This window comes from Anabas testudineus, chromosome 16 (genome assembly GCF_900324465.2).
Source record: "Anabas testudineus chromosome 16, fAnaTes1.2, whole genome shotgun sequence".
Lineage (NCBI taxonomy): Eukaryota > Metazoa > Chordata > Actinopteri > Anabantiformes > Anabantidae > Anabas > Anabas testudineus.
This window is the reverse complement of record NC_046625.1, coordinates 9,722,679-9,744,196: the sequence shown is the minus strand read 5'-3', so window position 1 is coordinate 9,744,196 and position 21,518 is coordinate 9,722,679. Positions and strand designations below refer to the sequence as shown.

At 41.6% G+C, this 21,518-nt stretch overlaps 2 protein-coding genes across 4 annotated transcripts; one reads left to right on the top strand and one right to left on the bottom strand.

Moving 5' to 3' along the window:
- Positions 1 to 5,274: 5,274 nt before the first annotated feature.
- Positions 5,275 to 13,246, bottom strand: rasip1 (Ras interacting protein 1). Of its 2 annotated transcripts, none has more exons than XM_026370508.2 (16): positions 12,976 to 13,246; positions 12,189 to 12,310; positions 11,419 to 11,870; positions 10,990 to 11,250; positions 10,659 to 10,900; positions 10,410 to 10,574; positions 9,658 to 9,862; positions 9,231 to 9,529; positions 8,957 to 9,118; positions 8,363 to 8,403; positions 7,901 to 8,055; positions 7,614 to 7,726; positions 6,504 to 6,798; positions 6,101 to 6,264; positions 5,873 to 6,014; positions 5,275 to 5,781 (listed from the first exon to the last, which is right to left on the bottom strand). In XM_026370508.2, exons 2-16 carry the CDS (start codon positions 12,308 to 12,310, stop codon positions 5,603 to 5,605), a joined length of 2,997 nt encoding a protein of 998 aa, XP_026226293.1. In that variant the 5' UTR covers positions 12,976 to 13,246; the 3' UTR covers positions 5,275 to 5,602. The 2 variants fall into 2 exon arrangements, with proteins under 2 accessions (XP_026226293.1, XP_026226294.1); XM_026370509.2 differs by having other exon boundaries at positions 10,689 to 10,900.
- A 1,460-nt stretch (positions 13,247 to 14,706) lies between these two features.
- On the top strand, positions 14,707 to 16,999 carry LOC113169330 (cytochrome c oxidase subunit 6B1). 2 transcript variants are annotated; one of them, XM_026370663.1, is made up of 4 exons: positions 14,707 to 14,782; positions 15,278 to 15,413; positions 16,118 to 16,218; positions 16,694 to 16,999. In XM_026370663.1, exons 2-4 carry the CDS (start codon positions 15,308 to 15,310, stop codon positions 16,745 to 16,747), a joined length of 261 nt encoding a protein of 86 aa, XP_026226448.1. In that variant the 5' UTR covers positions 14,707 to 14,782; positions 15,278 to 15,307; the 3' UTR covers positions 16,748 to 16,999. The 2 variants fall into 2 exon arrangements, with proteins under 2 accessions (XP_026226448.1, XP_026226447.1); XM_026370662.1 differs by having other exon boundaries at positions 14,717 to 14,782; positions 15,275 to 15,413.
- The last annotated feature ends 4,519 nt before the right edge of the window (positions 17,000 to 21,518 follow it).

The following is a 21,518-nucleotide window of genomic DNA, read 5'->3' as shown; positions in this document are numbered from 1 at the left end:
AGAATGCCAGGAATGCAAGGAATGGCCCAGTGAGCGATAAGAAAGCATTTCCCTACAGCAGACTAGACTGAAAGTCCAGAAGCAACAGGCACATGGACAATCAGTGAGAAGAAATGAAAGGAATGATAACTAAGAGTGACATGGGAGGGGATGGGACAGGGTGACAATAAACTGAGAGCGACTCCGTGGAGAAAAGAATAGGATGGGATGGGTGGCGGTACAGATAGGTGAGACTTTCAGAGGAAAGAGCTACTAAACAACAATAGAGGTGGGATTTGAAAAAACAAAGTGATTGTATGGAAGAATATGACTGGACAAAGATAGCGACTTCGAAGACGGAAAGCAAACTACCACCTATCTAAAAGGGTGTTGGGTGAGAGCAAAATTCAGCTGTCAGACAGGAATAGAGCGTAGCGATAGGAGTACGCCACAGGAAAGGAAAACCTCTTTAATCTGTGTCTACTTGGGTGACAGTGGGAACGGGACAACGCAAACACACCTCACCGGCAAATTTCTGGCTGGTGAATGGTTGAGTTTGACTGACAGCACGTTTTTATGACTCATTGACCAAGCTGTGCCATGTGCCGCAGGTTTCAAGCTCAGTTTGATCGGCGATAACATTACCAAACCCTGATCCAGATTAGCTTCCCCTGTGTAGTGACCTACTAAATTGGACTTTACATCAGCATCTACTAACAAGCCTATCCTCTTTTTGTCTGGCTGCTGGTGCTTATTTTCAGGGCTGCAAGTTGGTAATTGTTTTGAGCTGCTAAATTGCACCAGAAGGGATTGGATTACCTACCACCAGAGTAGTTCTTCCTTTTCGTTTCCTTGTTTCCCCTGGATTACATCAGCGTTTAGGCTCCTTGATCTGTGAGTAAGCACATACCTCACAGTCGTAGAGGAGGCCAGAAACATGTTTAATGTGTTAGAAGTGAAAGAGAATAATGGGATATATTGGTGAGGGCAGTTTAAACAGTTCCTTTTGAGTATGTTTTTTCATTCACCTCCAATGGAAAGATAAGAGATATAGAGAATGGTTGATGATAATCTAGTTTCTGTTTATGCATGCTGGTCTGTGTGCATATGTACTTGCCTGTGTGTCTATTGTTCTAATCTGGCCAAAACCCAGTATTTTCTGTCCTGAGATCATAAATAATGAACAACATAGAAGGAAATGAAACATTATCCATATGAAACTCCCCAGGGAGTCTTATCTTATATGACAGTGATTCATTTCTGTAATGTATCACAGCATAGTCCTTAGCCAATTGTAATAACAAAATCGAGATAGATAAACAGTATTCCCAGCCACAATCTGGGCTCCTTTTCTCAAAAGCTACGTACTAATTAATCTTCAAAGTAAAAAGCATTCTTGCATGACAAAGCTAGTCCTGTAAGTCGCCACTCAGAGAACACTTTCCCGGTCAGATCAACATTGTAAAGCTTAATAGAGGTAAAATAAGTGCAGAGCAATGTGATGAGGGGTAATACATGAGACTTTATTTGTACTTTATGGTGTGGTTGTGCAGAGCAAGTTGGGGTCAGAACTTGATCCAGAGAACGTGGACTGTTCTGTCTGTTTTGTACGTTTAGGTCAAAACCTCACATAATGACTTAGTGCGGTTCTCTGGTTTTTCGACCTATCTGAAACAGCTGACACAAGACAGATAGGTGGGTGTGTGAGTTTTGAGGTGAGGCAGGGAAAGGCACAGTCAGGCAAGAAGGAGAGGTAATTCTGTTTTTTTGGTAACACCATTGAAAAGAACCCCTGGGAAGTTTGGACGACTGACAGCTGAGGTGGAGCCTAGGGCAGGCAAGCAGGAGGGAGAGTGTTTTCATGTGTTTATGTGTGTTTTTTCCTTCGCTACTGGGACTTATATACGGCTGCATGACTGTCTCTCAAGCAGGGGTTCACTCAGGGTATACGAGCTGGCCTCTGGGACGACCTGTTAAACACCCCACATTAGCCTCCAGGGAGCAATGCTTTTGAGGTGCAGTCCCCCAACACCCTTTACCTCTATGTGCCGAATCAGTGGAAGGTAGAAACCCAGAGAGTATCCCTGACACTAATATGGAAAAAAGCCTGTTTGGAGCGAATATAAGGGCAAATATTATTCTTCCTGAGCGTAACCACGGCGAGCACCTCTGACCTGGCAGTGAAAGTGCTGAAACAAAAAGCCCAAAGACTTTTTCTGGTCCATCAAAGGAGAGCTACATAAAATAAACATGGCCATCAGATTACCACGCTGAACATGGGGCCGCGTTAGCCTGCGCCGGCCGCCCTGCCACACAACCCCATAGCTCTATGGGAGTTAAGTGTGGGGTCCGCTCAGTCAACACCATGACGCAAAATGGAACAAGACTCTGACAGAAGCCCCAGGCTGATGGAATAAGGCCCCTACCCACAGGCCCACAGGCCCCCCGGCCTGAGAGAAACATACTGAACGAGAACGAGAGAGAGAGGCAGGAAAACAGGAGGAAACAAGAGGAACGGAGGGAAAAGGTAGATGAGGGCATTTTGAAAAAGAGGAAAAGACCACCACCCCTAAATTGGTTGCACTGACTCCTGTATTAATTGAAACTCACACACAGAAATGCGCTGCTAGCTCAGAGATCCATGAGCAGCAGGCCTGGACAGACAGCCGCCAGTGGAGAGAAAGCCGGGGCAGGACAGGACAGGGCAGGGCAGGGCAAGGTGGTCGGTGGTGGTGGTTGTAGATGCCAGTGAGACTGTGAGGCTTAGCTGCCTAGTCCTACTAACAGTGGACAGCCTCAGCCTGGTAGATCTGACCTCACAGGGGTTCTTTATATCCCTGCATGTGCCTGAGTGCATTAGTGTGAAGGGGCATGCATGTGTTATTCACATTCTAGTGACGTGACCAGGAGAAAACAGATCTCTCCCTTGAGGAAGACCAAGGCTTTTCTCTTGGCCTTTTAGTCACCTTACTGAGGCTTCGCTGTCCATTTCATCCGCTAGTCTCCCCATCTCCAACCTCAGCCACAGTGTGTCGTCTGTCTGCATCTGACTGATTTTCCTCCCAGCACCTCTGACCTTCTCTCCAGTCGTCTGTAACCTCATGCAGATTCCTACACCCCCAGTCTGTCTTTTTGTCTGTCTGTGACCTAAGAGAGATTCCCCTGCTCATTTGTTTCCTTCTTGGCCTTAACCTTGCCTGGAGCCATTCACAGTATTTCACTCTGACTTCAGTCCAAAGCCCTCTATGGTGACTGTATCTAATATAACCACATTCTTAAATAGCTTCCTTCTTAGATCCAAAATGAGAAATTCATTTCTCATAAAGGTAATATCACTTCTTGCCATAAGGGTAAAAATTAATAAAAAGCAATTTAGGTGCCCACTGGTATAAGAAACCAGATTCTTGCAATACTTGGCAATGATGGCTACTTTGGACTCTAACATTTTCCCCTCTGATGTCCTCACAGCCTCTATTAGTCGCCCTACAGTCATTGTATTCTGTCCTTTCCCCATAGGTATCACTTGAAAAATCTCCTTTTACCGCGGGAATTCAGGATGACGCAGGGTAAAGTGTTACCAGAAACTGAGGCTGTGCCAGGTTGTAGCTGTTAGTGTTAAGTGTGAGTGCCATGGGCTTTTTCTGGTTTCTGAAAATGACTCCTGTGTGTAACAACAATGAACACAATCACTGTGGTCCACTGGGCCTCACACCAGAAGCATTACAATACAGCGCTTGCTTCCCTACTGTTCTCATTTTCTTTTCATCCTCCTCTCTTTTCTCCTCTGACTCAGCTGTTTTGTAGGAAACTCCATCTCTTTGAAGAAGGGAAGAATCTGTCATTACTTGATGGTAGGGAGAGAGAGAAGGAGATGATAGGGAGAGAATAACTGCACCATTGTCTTCGCCCCCACCCTCTCTGTCCACCAATGATAATTGTGTTGAGCTAATTACAGAGAGTCGCTACAGCAGGTGTGGGTCTCTGCACCTGGGTAAAGAGATCTACTTAATGCATGTGTGTCTGTAAGAGACAGAGAAAAAGTGGTGTGTGTATGACTACACAGTGCTGGGTGAAAGTGTGTGTGATGTTGTGTGTGTCAGTGATCGAGATCACAGAAAACTGTGTGTGTGTCACATGCTTACTAAACCTTACATGTTACTTAATAGTACTCAGACATTGGTCACCATATTGTATCACAGACTACTGTAATGTCACACAATCAACATGGACCTATACCACTCTGAGCCCCATCTGTGTTTAATTATAAAGCTACAGACTACATCTGTATGACATTACTGGAAAGTTGAAATTAGCACACAAACAGTCTCATCTCACTCATACACCGCATTGAATTTCAAATGAGAGTGATTACAGTCACTTAATTGATAAATGCAACCACAGGGAGCCTCTACTCATGATTCATTATCTATAACAAGTCTTTCTCAATGGCATGTTTTTTGATGTCAGCACAGTAAGAAATTGGGGAGACAACAGAAACTCAAGGCAACAGTGATGATGTAAGCAAGCAGGGGTCTCTCACGAGACTCATTTGTTTTTTGAGCTTTTTACCGTAAGAGTTCATCTGAGAAGCTGACCGGAAGAAAAGACGCCATTTGGCCTGACGCCAGAGGAGGAACATGATAACTTAGCAGAGACGTCATAAAGTTCCTCTCTGTTTCTGTTTTCTAAAGACATCTGGCTGACTAGACAGTGAAATTGACTGGATGTTACAGAGTTATGATAGTTCAAGTTAAGCTCACTCCAAATGATATCACCTCTCTGCTGTGTGCTCATGACTGTTTCCTGCTCATTTATGATTAGTGAGTTGGAGTTTTTAACCAAATATATATTCATACGGGAAAGAGTGATTGTATTACATAAATGCTGTGGGAAACCCTACCAGTTGGATCAGCTGAGTGTGTCACAGGAACCGGAGGGAAATTAAAATCTTTCCTGCTCTCAAGTCCTCAGCTTTGGCCTTTACGACAGGTAAAGGTAACCTTTGTGTGTGGTCGTCACAGTATCATTTGCTTGTTTGAGTCATGCCCCCGTGTAAAATGCTTCTATTATTACAGGAAATGAGAATATGCCTTTGGAACGAATGATAATGTGGCTGTATGATCACCTCAAGCAATTCCACCTGAAGACTCATCATTTAATGTCAAAAGGGGAATGAGTCCTGCATCGCCACCTTGTGGAATCTGTCAATGGTGTTTAAGCTGAAACGAGTTCCAAGCCCCAGGGGCCCTGCACTGGGAAACAGGCTTGTCAAAGATCCTACGGAAACTGTAACTCTTTAAGACCAGAATTCATTTTATTAAAAACAAGGGTTTGAAAACATACACAGAAGCCAAGTAAAACAGCCACATAAAGCATAACACTACATGGTCTGACAGACATGGGCTTTCACTCTGTGCTTTAAAATAAAATCTTTAAAGACATAACAAAACCAATACATTTTTGTTACTTGGAAATATCTAAACGAATAAATGAATTTATGTTTTAATGCCATGAAAAAACAACCAAGGCAAAATAAATGCAGATAACATGTCCATTTTGCCTTTTCTGGTGTTTTGTTTTCTACTTCTTTGAGACATCCACGTAGAGACAAATATGGGCTTCCTCAAAGCCGAGTCCTCTGATTGGCAGGGAGCTCATCCTGGTCAAGTCCCCACAAGAAGGTGCGGAGACGTGTCATTTCCTTTTGGAGCTCAGGGCTGGGGATTGGCTGGGAGAGGTCAAGGCGTGGAGTCTCATTTGGCAGGATAAGAGGAGGGTGGTCCAGGAAGCTCTCAAAGATGTCTAAAAAGTCAAAAGAGATTAGAACGTATTTATTTTGGAAGATAATTCAACTATTGAATGTTTGAATCATCATCTTTATTAGTGTAATTACCTCCACTCAGCTCTGTGCCTGGTGAAGGAGCCCAGCATGCTGGTGGGGCTCTGGTTGGTCCCAGCTTGTAATGGGTGAGCAGGTGGTGCAACTGGGCAGAGCTTAGCAAGGCGTGCTCCTCCTGAAGACTTGTCCAGGATGACTGGTGGTTAATGGAGAGAAACAGCTCTCATTAATTTAGAGACGTGCAGGAGAGCGGAGTAGACAAACGACATGTAGCTGTCTTACCTGGATAAGTCGTGTCTTGGGAATACATAGGAAGTTGACAGTGACTGAGAGTTTCTTCATAAATTCAGAAGCAATGTCACCTAATCCCGCTCCCTGTAACCAGTCCAGAACCAGGTCCAAGTTTGTTCGGATCTGTACTGCTCTGGACCACGAAAACAGTCCATCTGAAGAACCGCCAGAAAAAGAAAAATGTAAATATAAATTAATTCACAAACAATTTACTTCACATTTTACTAATTCTCAGTAGTTAATGTTAATAAAATTTACATAGAAATTTATTTATAACTGACTAATACTGATAAGTGATTATTGTCAGGAACTTCAACAATACTGTCTACTTGTGCTATGGTTAGATTACAGTTAGGCTTTTTCCATTATATCACTTTAACTTTTTGCCTCGCACCTCTCTCCAGCAAAGTATTGAGCAGGGAGGTGTTGGTAAAGAAGAAGAGGTAGCCGAAGGTCTGGGAGGTGAGAGGTGGAGAGAGACACGCTTCCCGCGACAGCATCAGGGAACAGCGATACACCTCCACGAGCCCGGCAACTTTGGGTGGTAAGGCGGACACATCATCCACCTCTCCTTCCTCCCCTCTTTTCTCTTCTCCTTCTGCACCTCGAGCTCCATCCTTCTCCTTTTCATTCTCCTCACTGGAGAATGGGTTCGTGTCCAGGAGCGCTGGAAGAAGTGAGTACAGGGTCTTTGTAGACAGAAAGGACAGAAAACATGAGTTCACTTGCCTGTAGAAAATAAACAACACAATTTTGGTCAAGACTGAAATATCTCAACAACAATTTAATGGATTGCCAAGATAGATTTGCCCAAAGTTTCAGGGATTCCCATAAGATAGATCCTACTTTGGTGATCCTGTGCCTTTTCTTCTTGTGAATTTCCTCCAGATAAGATGTAATAACTTTAGTTTTCCCCTGACATTTCTTTAAGATTTCTTTAAGAGAAGGTTGTTTATCACCAAATACTTGCAAAACGATGGCCTTCCTAAGATGCACAGTAGCACTGTCATTGTCATGTCTGCCCTCTAGCATTGTTGTAGACGTGTCGTAAATCAAGGCTCATGTTTAGCAAGTTTTAGCGTGTAGTGTAGTCGGTCTACACTGGAAAAGTTATACGTTTTAAGTTTACTCAGACAGGGTATATGATGCTAAATATAGTCGGTTTTTGAGTCTGCTGTTGATGCACACTATTCCTTCACAATGCAAAACACAAAGGAAATAGATGGGCTCCTCACAGCTGGAAAAAATTAAAACAAATTGAGGGTGGTGGTGAGACAGCTCCAGAGAGATCTCGGAAAACAGCAAAAGTAAGTATTAAGTCTATTAAGAGACATTTTGCTGTCTCTTTGTGGCAGTGGCTTTCAGTCACACAATGTACTATATCAGTTCAGTATGCGGATTTCTTTCCTTAAACAGCCTATGGTGATGCTTAGCAAATAACTGAACTGTGTAGAATTAGTATTTAGTATGGATGTGGGAGGCAGACCTGTGTTATTTCTAATACCTTGGTGAGGTGATACACACACTGCTGGAAGGTGTGCATAATGACATCATCCAGCTGTGCCAGTGCCTCTGAGCAGGTGTCCATGTCAGCTGTTAAAACGGGGTCCCCGGGGGCTTAAAAATACACAATATAAAGACCATCATAAGAATTATGAACTTTGTGCTAATGGAATTTCTCTATATACAATACAGTCTATACAGAGTATATGGTGTTTGATTAAACTTGTATAGCTTCTCAATGTTATTTTTTATTGTGACTCTTATCTATTGTTTTTAAATTACTCTCACCTTCAAACTCCCACTCCTTCTCCATGGCTTCAACTCTGACCTGAAAGAAGTTTAGGAGCTCTGTAGCATTTGACATCCAGAACATCAGGGGTCGAAGGTCCGATGACAATTTCTGGACATTCGGCGTGCTAATCTCACCTTCTTGCTCTGTAGAACTGAATATGATATTTATGTAATGATGTAATGCCAAAGTTATGTTAGCTGTAAAATGATTGTGAACATTCTCCTGTCAGTGTTTTGTGTGTGATTTAAAACAGAAACACTCCACTGAGTAAAAATAGGTTTAGTTATTTTTACTCAACCATATTTGAGGGATTTTTCAACAGCATTGTGTTATAATGCTTTCATCATACCACAAAAATTTACCAAAGACATAACATCACAAGCACAAATGTATCATGAATCACTCAGCTGGAGATCTCTAAACAGAGGAAACATGACATGGAACAAAAATGTTCTTACTTTTGCGTGGGATGCTTATCCCCAAATTCCTTAATGTTATCCTGTAAAGAAAGTTGGAGACAGAAGAGAGCAGAGACAACTTGGCTTAGTGTAAGGGTGGAAAGGGGGAGCAGAGCCTAGCCCTGCAGCCAGGACAATTACAGCACATTTTCCAGCAGGAGGGAAGTGACATCAGCTCATCCTCACTCTTGTCCACAACCTAACATGCCACAATGAAGGGCACATGTCTGTCTGCTGGTTTTTCTGTCTGACCAAATGTGGCAATCTCAATCTACCTGATGCTTTCCTGACAAGTTTGTTCAAGTGTGGTCGTGAACAAGTAATAAAAAATAAATTTGTTCCATAGATGAGAACCACAGAGATACATTTTTATATGCTAATATGTTGTTTTTTGTCACTTGATATGGTAAAATCTGTCAGTTTGACTAAAATATCTCTACAGTTGTTGGATTTGGTACAGAAAATAATTGTTCTTGAAAATGAATCATACTTAATCAGCCACTGCAACTGTGTTTACATGTTTGTCTTTTAATGAAATATTCTGACCACAAATAATATTCTACGTACAAAGTGAGATCATATTTCTTCACTTACCCACACAATTTCTTTAATAAGATTGGCTGACTTGAGTAATATCTGTGGTGTGAGAGCAGGGTCCAGGTGTTTAGAGGCATGATCTATCATGATTGACAGGAGATAAGCTGGAGCTAAAGGCCCACCACCAGAGTCTGGAGAGGAGTTTTTGGAGATTATCTCCTAAGAGAGGTATGAGGGATAAGCATAACTCATGTCATCAAGGCCATTTTCTGCACTAAATACCTTTGCAGTTATTAAAAATTTCTATCATTTCATTGTCTTCCTGTCTCACCTGTAACAGGGAATCTGCGTGACGGGGGTGAAATTTCAAAACTGCCTCAGTAGATCCTAGGTACTGCCTCAAAGTTTCCTGTCTATCCACCAACCCTGAGGGGCAGCAGGTGGTGGAGATGTCAACCTGCCAGGGCAGGGTCAGTGCCAGTGGTGGAGCTGGAGTCACGCGGGGGTCGCGGTACAGAAAAAGGAAGTGGTCTCCCAGACCAATCACATCTCCAGGCTTTAGGACCGTCTCTCTGTAAACAGCCACTCCGTTGTGTGTAACGACACCTCCTCTGAAGGGTCGCATTAGAGCTGGGATGCAATGAAATTGGTTCAAAATAGAATATATCAAACAATTCAAATGTTGCACACAGTATATGGAAGCATATTATGACCCACTTCTGAATTGTGTTGTTTGTGCTGTGAGTGTTTTTTCGTACCTTGTCCAGTGGGTGTCTCAGGTACAGCTGAGTCTCTCCTGACCAGTAAGTGTCTGGCCAAAAGGTCAGGAGCAGAGAGCAATGTGTCCACCTTCAGAGGCCTCTTACCCTTTCTCTCCCTCTCTCTATCATTTTCTCTCTCTCTCATTGTGGGCTTTCTTCCAAACACATGCATATGTCCCGCCATGATGTACAAAACAAAATCCTAAACAACACACACAGTGCACAGTAACAACAAGTCAGGGAGGTCTGTGATCTGTTAAGTGTTTATATCAATCTTCTATCAGATGTTCAGGTCAACAGAAGGCGCTTGATAAGGTATGAAGTGTGTCACAGTTTGTTACAAAGGGAACCTGTGTGAGGTCATTGTGTCAGATGGAGTGATATACAAAGAGGGGTTTTGTGCTTTACATGGAGAAGTTGTTGAGGCATTGTCCTGCTCTGAGGCGGTTTTGTGCTGGATGCTGAATGGGAGCGTCTTACAGAGGGATGGAAATCTCGATGGTATGTGGCGATTACAGACATGCAGGTATGATGTCATGTAGAGGGCGTGTGAACGCTCGTACCTTTGCACAATTAGTCTAAAGCATGCCTGATAGTTTGCACATGTGCTCATTAGAGTGTGTGCAACTTGCTACAGAGTCAGTGTGTTTGCATTTCAGTGTGTGTTCATGTGTTTATATAGTGTATGCGTGTGTGGGTGTTGTTTGTGAGTATTTGTATGTGTGATATCATCTGTCAGCATGTCTTGCCTTGCTCTGATCATAACCCTGCAGCAACAGGAAGTATGGTCGGTCTGTGGGTGGAAGAATCAAACTTTGTGACATCGCTTCCAGGTCACAGCTGGAGTAGTCCTTCTCGTCCTCCGCTGGCTGGTTCGTCCACCCGACCTTTGCTTCTGCTTTTGATGCTCTAATCTGAAATAGCAGGTTAAATCACGGGGATTTGAAGATCAAATGAATAATACATTCAAAAGTTCATCCCTGCATCATCTTCTATACCTCTCCTGACTGTGAACTGATCATGCTCACAATGTTCTTCCTGTCCCGCACTCCACCGTTGTTACTAGGCCGGTTCCCAGAGCCACGTGGGTCATTGCTAACATGGTTGCCTTGGCGACGCCGCAGACTCAGGTTCATGTCACTGATGCTCCTCCTGAGCTCCGTGTTCCTTCCACGGTGACCGTGCTCGCTCTCCTCTGATCCGCCCCCTGATGACATCCTGCTTCGACGCCAGCGCACGCCTGTTGCCCAGAGAGACCCATCAGAGCATGGGTCAGTTTGACCCTGTGTTGTCTATATAAAAATACTGTCTGTCAAGTCTCACACATACCTTGGTAGTTCTCTCCCTCCCTCTCTCGTTCCTTCTCCCTTTCTCTCTCTTCTCTCTCATAGTCTTCCTTCCTTTGAATTTCAAAGCGCCGTTCAAATCCGTCCTTAGGCCTCCACATGTCCACTAACAGCAAAGGACATTCCCATGGGGCAACACTTCTCCGGCACTCTGTCTCCCATTTGATAGCTCCATCTGGCTGCTGGATGGGCTTTCCAATGACATCACACAACAGGAAGTCCTCCGGGCTGTGTTTCTGGACAGCTACAGGGTAATGGAGGAAGGGAGGAAAAGGGTAATTATTTTTCCATAACACCGCTGTTTTTGTTTATATTAAGTCATTCCAAATTGGTTCGATTTTTTTGAGCAAACGGTTGCATGTAATGGATTGCAACAGAAGTCTAAATGAAAAGATTTCCCTCTTTCTCTCACCTGCGTCATCTGTCTCCTCCCTCTCTCTCTCAGTGTAGCGAGTGATGACCTGGGCAATGAGCTGCCTGGCAGTAGAATTGATGTTGGCCAGTAGGGAGCGGTAGTTGGCACCACTGGAGAGGGCATCCCCATAGATCTTGATTAGGCCTGGAGCTGAGGAAGAGGCAGGGGGCAAGTAGTGATGGGAGGAGGGAGCAGCCAAATGTGCCCAAACCTCTCTCTCCCTGTCCCCCACTGCCCGGTCCCGCTCGCTGTTGGAGCGCCCCCTCAGAAAGAGATGGGAAAGACGCTTTGTGCGAGACTGGGACCCAGCAGGCCGTGGCCTGAGGAAGGCTGGGGAAGGAGACGGGGATGGGGTAGGGGAAGCCAGCGAGGGGGTTGAGTTAGAAAGGGAAGAGGAAGGAGCAGATTGGGCCTCGTGGATCGAGGCTGCGTCAGAGCTGGTGGTTGACCTGAGAACAGCAAAGACGGGGAAGGGAGATGGGAGAAGAGAGGAAGGAGAAAGGAAGGGACTAGTCAGCTGTGAATTATGACTGACAAACAACAAGGACAAAAATAAAACAGGCGAATGTCACGGGTTGAAAGGACACTAATGACAGTGGAAGTAAGATAAGATGATATCAATAGACAAACTCATTTACCAATACTTATCAGGCACTGAATTCTATCTAAACAATATATGTTATGGAAGCTGCTTGTTTAGAGCAAATATGTGTGACATAGAAGCAAAACAGAAATAAAATGTAAGTTCTGACGCATTTCAGACTGACTTGACTGAGACAGCACTTGGCCAGCGACCACCAAGCTTGGCAAAGTGTTTCCTGGGCGAGTTGATCCACAGACCCACTGGGAAATGGAGCTTTCTGAAACGTGGACTGCCAGACCCCTCCATCTGACAGAAAGGAATTAGGGAGAAATGTTGCTTTTCAATTCAATAATCTACAGTAGATCAAGATATTGTAAATGTCATGTTTCCTCTAATCTGCCTCCTGCTGTAGTGAGACGTGTTGCAGCACTGCCAGGAGTGAAACAATATAACAATGGGGTGATGTCACCATCAAAATAATATCAACAGGATACCTGTAGCAGGTTGTCAACATGTTGAAAACAAGCAGAAAGTTTTAACCAAAAACCCCACCCGCCATCCGTGTGTGTATTCCCCGTTCTCAAACAGGAAGTATGTTTTGTGGAAGGAGGTCCAGCTGTCTGATTGACAGGGAAAAACCCACTGCAAAGGTCACTGCCGGTCCATTTCTCAATGTTACTAGAGAAATTTCACACGTTTTTTTTCTTCTTTCAGGTGGAACTTGGAGTCCTAAATGTAATCATAGACGTCTGGGAAACTACCACATTTTTGAGGAATGATCTCTGACGGGACTGCAAATCCTGTCAGATCCTGATGTGTGTCCACACCTACAATGTGTTACTGTCATTCTAGGCCGTGAATGAGATGGCAGTTTTTAATTAGCATGCTGTCGTGGATTATCCAGTGGAATAGCAGGAAATTAAAAACAAACAAACAAAAGCTTTTCAGTTTTAAAATCCGAAGGCACTTACCCACAGTTAATTCCAATTCTTCAACAGAGTTGTAATGATTCTTTGCCAACAAAATGCAAATACGCAGCTCAATGTAATCTAATAACTTTGCATGTTTCCTTTTCCCATCGAGAAAATGCCATTTTCAAAAGACCTGAACCTGTCACACATCTACACACACATCCCTAATTCTAACCATCCATTTCTTTGGTTTTCACTGCACAAAAATGTCTCTTTCCTTAGTTTTTCTCTCCAACTGGATAATTGCTACCTCTCTCCCTCTGGCTCTCAGCTTTTCTGGGTCTATAGATAGAGAAACAGGCCCATTGTTCTAAGTGACAGAATTTCCTTCCTTTGCAGTGGACAACACCTATATCCTGACTGAGTGAGAGAGAGAAAGAGAAAGAGAGAGAGGAAGAGGTTGGTAGACCCACATATTTGGGTTTTGAGACCTTGTTGGAAAATAAAAACTCTACTGTACACAATAAATATTCTAGAGAACAATTATTTGCTCTGTCTGAGTTCAACAGAAATGTGATTGATGTCACTTCGTCATCAACCAGAGCCTAAACACCGCAACAGATTAAATCCTGTGCTGATGAGAACAAATATCACAGTGCATTTCAAAACAGCCAAACACAAGGTTTGCTGAAAAGAGGAAGAAGGAAACACACACAGTTAGACAGGAAACTTGAGGAAGTGGCAGAAACACCTGTGATCTTTGACCTGGTCTTTGACAGGAAGATGCTGATGGAAAGAGAAAGGACTGTCACTGTGTCCCCCTTTAGGGGCTGGATCCTCTGAAGTCCACATTGCTAGAGTGAATATGTCACAAAGCTCCCCCACTGCTTCAAAGTGTTTCCTGAAGAAGAAGAGAACACATGACTTCAATTTACTGTGGGCAACATGAACAGTACTTGTACAGTTAACCTGAAAAGGAAATGCGGGCAGTGATATACCGCAGAGGCTAATGTGTACATTTTGTTTTATTCTACTAATTTCATTTAGCTCTAACATCTGCGTCCTTTTTCTAATGCAAGTCATTACCCGGTAGAAATAAACTCAATTGTGACAGTTTCACTTCTGTGCGGAACAGGCATGAACAGAATATAAGTACTGTGTGAACCACATTTGCAAACTGTGTAAATACTTTTACTTGACTTGGAAGGACTTTAAGTTGGCAGCTGACAAAATAAAGCTGAACTTGCACTTGACACTCAAACAGTGATTTGTGAACTAACATGAGCCGAAAGATTAATTGTGTTGTATCAAAATATTGAACTGAATAAAGAACTGAACACCTTTAAATTAGTCATGTAGTCAGTGAGGTAAAACTTATGACTGTCATATTGATAACTCTGCAACAGTTTTAGAGTTAGTCCATCCCACGTGCAGAGATAAGACATATCAATTGTATCAAGTACAAGTATCAGCATCCCGCTGTAATAGTGTCTTTTGGACCAGATGTGTTACCAGAACTGATCTCTTCATTAAATTTTTTTTTATCCAATGGGATACACATCTGTGCAATGTTACACATTTTCTGTTGATGCAGTTTCAGGAGGATGCTGAGTGTTAACAGAGTCTCTGCAGTTCTTACAAGACAGATTCTCTGCAGCTCGTAATGCTTATAAAACATGCTGGTAAATATATAATACATATTCTTTATAGCTCAATAAAACAGGGTAAAACAGCCGAAGTATCCTGAAAACTAAAGTTTGGTTCAGGGATCATTTCAAACACAGAGGTATTCCCACAGCCAGATATCCCATCATCCACTGCGCGAAGGACATCTGTTTGAAGAGGACACGTCCAGCAACGTCCCAAGGTTAGCTGTTTACAAGTGGGAAAGTCGGTGTTTTTTTTTTAAATATCAATACTACGTTTTGACAGATATTGTCTTGATATAGTGTACGAAAGCTCCAGGAACAACAGGACGTGCATAAGATGTGTTTTCGATATATGTTAACACGTTACCAACGAGCTAAGCTAGGTTAGCATAAGCTAACTGAAAGAGCACTACGCTAATCTGTGTGAACAATGCTAACTTCGAGTCAGAGCTGTGCGACCTGTCATGCTTTGTATGTGTTTCTGTAAATACTCGTACCTCGACTTTGATGGTTAACCTACATATGTCTATCGTGATAAAAATTATCACAGAGGAACAATGCATTTGTAAATAAAGCTAAGCTAACTTTGACAGAGCTATATTTAGCTTAGCTAGCTAACGTCGACCTTTGTGTTGAGTTTAAGCTACATTTTGTTATTTATCCTCAACCTGTTGCAGCTGTACACTAATCAAGTTTATGCGTTGTTTCAGTAGCGTTTAGACGTATTTTTGCAGCTGATAGAAATGTCTGAGACTATGGAGGAGAAGATTAAGAACTACAGGACTGCTCCCTTTGACGCCCGGTTCCCCAACACCAACCAGACCCGCAACTGTTACCAGAACTACCTGGGTGAGGACATGGATCAAAATGTTGTGGCTTTATCCTCAGATAACTTCTGAAAACGATGTTTACCTGAACTAATCAATATGTATAAAACTATACGCTTATGCAAGACCAGTTGTGTTTGTGATTGTCAGACTAATTACCTGTAATAGTTGTCAAAACCTCTGGTAAATTTTAACAATTTGTAGATGCAGATATTAAACCTACACCTACAAATGCACTCTGACATAGGTCGTTGACTGTTAATATATGTAATTTCTTTTCACTAAAAAGTAGTATATTTATGATTTTCAAGTGGCATTGGTAAAATTAAACAATATTTTGATACAATACAATCAAATTGTTTAAAACAGTATAACAAACCTTGCAATATTTTGTGTTTATTTTTTTGTGCTCTTATTAAATTTTTTGTGTAGTTTTCCATTATAACATTGTGTGGTTCATCAGCATAAACTGGTGAAGACGGTATATAAATAAACCCTCTCAGTTGCTTATCCTGTACCACGTCACACTACAGCTTTAGTGTACAAAGTGGAGGACTAATATAAGCTCAGAGTTACACTTGTTAAGGCTAGACTATCGTGCTGCTGTTTGTCACTACATACCAGTAGCGTTGTTTTACATCTTCATTAGTATGAACATCAAGTCAGATTAGTAACTTTGAACTTTTTTTGTTTATTTTTTTTTTCTCTTCGCCCCCCCCCCTCCAGACTTCCACAGGTGCACTAAGGCCCTGTCAGCCAAAGACCAGGATGTGACACCCTGTGAGTGGTATAGGAGGGTTTACAAAAGTCTCTGTCCCATTGGCTGGGTAAGTTCTGGTAGTTTCGTCTTAAAATATGTCCATGTGTCCTTTTTATGTTTTTAATTGATTTTTTTTTTTTTTTTTTTTTTTGCATTCACTTTTTTCTTCCATGCACATACTGAACGTACAGTGCTGGTTTGTCAAGTTTTCTTACACAGCTGAGTTGGAGTTGTTGTTTAGCAAGTAAAGGGGTGTAACGGTTTAGGCCAAAACCGTGACTCAAATGTCCACTGTCTCTTGTTGTGGATGAAAACATTGCTTCAGGAGCAGTGGAGGTCATACATTTTTGTGATAATTGTTAAATCCCCACTTTAACTTGAATTTGTTCTATAATTGTCAATCAGTTATGTCCAAGTAACCTGTTAAAATTAGTTTTTTAGGCTTGTGATGATGTTTTGTTGACTGTTTATTTTCTTTTACAATAATGTTTCCTTGATTATTAGTTTGTCTTACGGCTAACATTTTTCTCTGTCTCCTACAGGTTGGTAAATGGGATGATCAGATAGAGAATGGAACTTTCCCAGGGAAGATCTAAACTCCACCAGCCGTTATTTATCAGGACAGTCCAGCCCAGGAAATTCTGTTACATGCACCTTTACCTCTGTAGTGTTCCTAAGACAGAGACAAACGACACAATCGCCGATGTTACTGTTGTTAACCTAAACTATAAACACGCACAAATTTTTACCCATCATGTTAAGGTCTAAACTTCATTTACAGTCTCTAATGTAAAATAAATGTTAAATCACTACATTGCAGATTTAATTAAAGGACATTGTTCAATAACTGTTGGAGTTAAAATGTTTTGTTTGATTTGACTTATGCAGTATTTGTCCAAGCCAGACATGGATAATGTCTGGCTTAATTTTCCTAGTTGGGGAGGGGGGAGGGGTTGATGTAATGGACATGAGGCTGCTCCTCATCTATTTTTAGATCAGCGCAAGGTAATATGAAGTGTATCTGACAGTTGATTTTATGGTTGTCCAGTAGATGCATCCATCAATATCTAAACCGAGAGTATAGTCAAGCTGTGCTTTTTCATCTTTTTTGTGTTAAAATTCAACTAGCAGTGTGAAACAAAGACGCATACTAAAGTTTAGCAGTTCAGTAGGCCGATCTTTCTTTTCTGTTAATGGCAACTCGTTGGCTTCATGTCATAATCTAGTGTGCTATGATCTGTAAGAATGTCGATTTTATGCCATCAACACATATAAGTACAAAAAAAAGTAGAATTTCAATAACTTATTTTACCAATTGTCATTATGCTGTACATATAGAACTTTTTGGACAGTGACGGTTTTTGTCTTTTTTGCTCTGCCACCACAGTAGACTTGAAATAAAACATTCATGATTTTCTGTTAGTGTAGTCTGTTGGATATAGTTTGTTTTGATGGACGTAGTCTGCTCAACAGGTCTGAACAGTTCATTTACATCAGTAAAGAGGCCAGCTAGTTGGACTCCTAAGATGGCTAAACTGGCTCTCTGTATTTTTTATCAAACCTGTTAAATGCTCTTTGTACTCTCATTTGTTTAAATATTCATTAAGTGCACATTAAATAATCACAGCCCTCTGACTGACATGAATTCACTAAGATGGACAGGTCACCTGTCAATCATTAAGCTTCTCTTACACCAGGTGTTACATCCTTAATGAAAGTTGTTCTCAGCATCTCTGAGAGAAGAAGAGATGAGATGCTTTATTAAAACAACCCCAGGTTAATTCTTTGTGAAAAATATGTATTTACTTGAACTGCAGTCCTCCTGGATTACCCAATTTACCGGTTAGCCTTCAGTCTTCATTTTGCAACCTTGCTCCTTTCATCACATTATTCCAGACTATATTTATAGATGACAGCACGCACAGTCATCTGCTCAAGTGTTTATTTAGTCTTCTCTTTAACAGCCCTGTGGTTTGTGTACTGAGAACCTCATAACAACGTTTCTCCAGAGTGGCAGTGATTTTGAAATCAGATGCTTATTTAGGTGTAATTACAAGTGATAACCACACTGTGGCACCATTGGACTGGCAGCAGTCACTGGCCTAACAACCCACGCTGAAAATAATTAAACCCTGTGAGGATCTGAACTATCTGCATTAATGTAGGGCTCTGAGTCCGTTGACACTGAACGTGCAAAGAAATGTGACAGTCTGTTTACATAGACTTCATGTTACAGTTCATGCACTGTTTCTTGAACTGGAAACCACAGCAATAATGTACTTCAGCTGCAAGAAAAAGTATGTGAACCTTTTGGGATTACGTGGAGTTTTGTATGAATTGGTCATAAAATGTGCTCTGATTTTTATCTAAGTCACAACAATAGAAAAACACAGTCTGCCTAAAATAATACTATACAAACATATATTTTCATGTTTTTATTTGAACATAACGTAAACATTCACAGTGCAGGCTGGGAAAAGTATGTGAACCCCTAGACTAATGACTTCTCCAAGAGCTAATTGGAGCCAGGATTGAGCCAACCTTGAGTCCAATCAGTATGATGATGATGTTTGATGTGTACACATACCAGTTTTGGGTTTACTGGTTTCAAAAAGCACTACCTGATGTGAACCATGCCATGTATCTCCAAAAGCCTTGATGTTCATGTGTCGACAGTAAGGGAGACTGTCTACAAATTGAAAAAAGTTCAGAGCTGTTGCTAGTCTCCCTAGCCGTGGTCGTCCTGTAAAGATGACTGCAAGAGCACAGCGCAGAATGCTGTCAGCTAAAGACTTACAGAAATCTCTGGCACATGCTAACATTTTTGTTGACACATCTACAATAAGGAAGTCATTAAACAAGAATGGAGTACATAGGAAGACACAACGGAGGAAGCCATTGCTGTCCAAAAAAAATCTTGCAGCATGTTTGAAGTTTGCAAAAGAGCACCTGGTTGTTCCACATCACTACTGGCAAAATATTCTGTGGACAGATGAAACCAAAATTGAGTTGTTTGGAAAAAACCCACAACACCATGTGCCTCAGGACAGATTGTTGTCATTGATGGAAAAATTAATTCCAGAGTTTATCAAGACATTTTGCAGGAAAACGTAAGACCATCTGTCCGTCAACTGAAGCTCCACAGAGGATGGGTGATACAACAGGACAATGACCCAAAGCATACAAGTAATTCAACACAAGAATGGCTTCAACAGAACAAAGTACGCCTTCTGGAGTGGCCCAGTCAGAGTCCTGACCTCAACCCGATTGAAATGTTGTGGCATGACCTTAAGAGAGTGATTCACACCAGAAATCCCAAGAATATTGCTACACTGAAACAGTTTTGTGAAGAGGAGTGGTCCAAAATTGCTCCAGATCGTTGTGCAGGTCTGATCTGCAACTACAGGAAAAGTTTGGTTGAGGTTATTGCTGCCAAATGAGGGTCAACCAGTTATTAAGTCCAAAGGTTCACATACTTTTTCAACCCTGCACGGAGAATGTTTACATGTTATGTTCAATAAAAACATGACAATTTTAAACAGACTGTGTTTTTTTTATTGTTCTGTTGACTTAGATGAAGATCAGAGCACATTTTATGACAAACTCCATGTAATCCCAAAGGGTTCACATACTTTTTCTCGCAAATGGTATTTAAACTGAAGTGAATGAGTGGATGTGCATATTATTAGCTGATCATCCTCTGGTCTCTTTCGAACAATTGTGAGAGGAGTGTCTGTCGCCTACAGCAGTTTTGATCCTTTAATAATATGTATACTCTCTGAAATTATGAAGGTTATCGATGACTTTGTAAAATGGTGATCAAATATAGGCACACTGTCTTATTGCCTCTATGTTTATCTGATACATTTACTCTGCATTTGTATAATTATTATGCGTTATATTATAGCTATTGTTTTATATTACTATTATATTAATAGCTACTTGTTTCAAGTCACATTATATTTTAAATTGTTGTGATAATTTCAACATTCAGTTCATAAGTGAGAGTTTTAATTCTACTGTAATGTTGTCACTTCTGTCTTCACTTCATCTTCCTGCATCAGCTCACCACATCCTCCTCTGGCACAAGAGCCCCTCAGCTATGCTGCAATCAGTCCCAACATGCAGAACTGGGTGTGCCACTCCTCTGTGTTGGATTGTAGACCAAATAAACTGCTTTTTGCTGAGACAGACAGACTAGCATGGGTGTCATGGTTAAAATGTCAAATTGATACCAAAAGTGAATGAAATACTACACAAAACAAATATCATGAGACTGGAACTTCCAGGGAAAGTCATCATGTGGGTCAGTGTCTGGAAACATGAGTCAGTGGCACACTGTAAACACAAGGTGACACTGTTGCACAAAACAGTCGAGGAATAACCCACCACAGTAGTTTTCATCCCTATGTCAGGGCCTTAAATGATATTTTAACCCTGTTGATTATCATTATAAACCCATGATTATTATATTCAAACCCACACAAGATGCTAACCTTCTAAATATATAGAAAAAGTGGTGATGTATTCAATATATTTAGGCAGGGAGGTGTGAGGAAAATGTTTTTTTATTGTTAACTTTTAGCTTATCTAAATTAATCAATAACAATAAATTTTCTTGAATCTTAGGTGTGTAAAACTTTCCAATCTGTTCACTTAGTGTTGTGTACCTGTTTTGAATATATCGTCATCTTTCGGATTTAACACCTTACACTGCAGCCTGTGTGGTTTTCTTTAGTCTTCTTAGGAGTTTCAGCTGGGTTTTCCGTGGGCGCTTTGACTGTACTAACCCCAGCGTGTGTGATCCCATTCATTGTGAAACTAGAAGTGTACAGGATGGTCATACAACGTCATCAGTTCCTGGTGTGTTTCTCTAAGTTTCTGGGAATGTATAATAATAAATGTGCATATGAGTTGAGTAAGTGATTTAAGTTTAAATCACTTTTCAATCACATTAACCAAACTCATCCTGAGTTTTTGTGAGCTGAATTAGTAGTTGACCATATTAGCTAAAACATCTGCAACTACACAAATGACTATTACAGGATGTGGTCATGTTGTGTGTGTGTGTGTATGTGTGTGTGTGTGTTGCATGGATAGGGATGAGGGGAAGGGGGTGAGTGCACTTTTCATTGTGCAGCCATCTGTGTTTGCTATTTGCAGATGTCTTATTTCATTTGATCACTCGGATCAGGTCACCAGAGGTGAGGCTGTTTTCCCTGGCAATGGCTAAATCCGATGCTGTGTGTTGGGACACAGAGGTTTTCTGAATAAAGGAGTGTGTTGTCACAATGCACTGAAACTTAACATGACCATCTCAACTTCCCTTTGAGGGTTGGCCATTTAGTTATTTTAAGGTTGAATTAA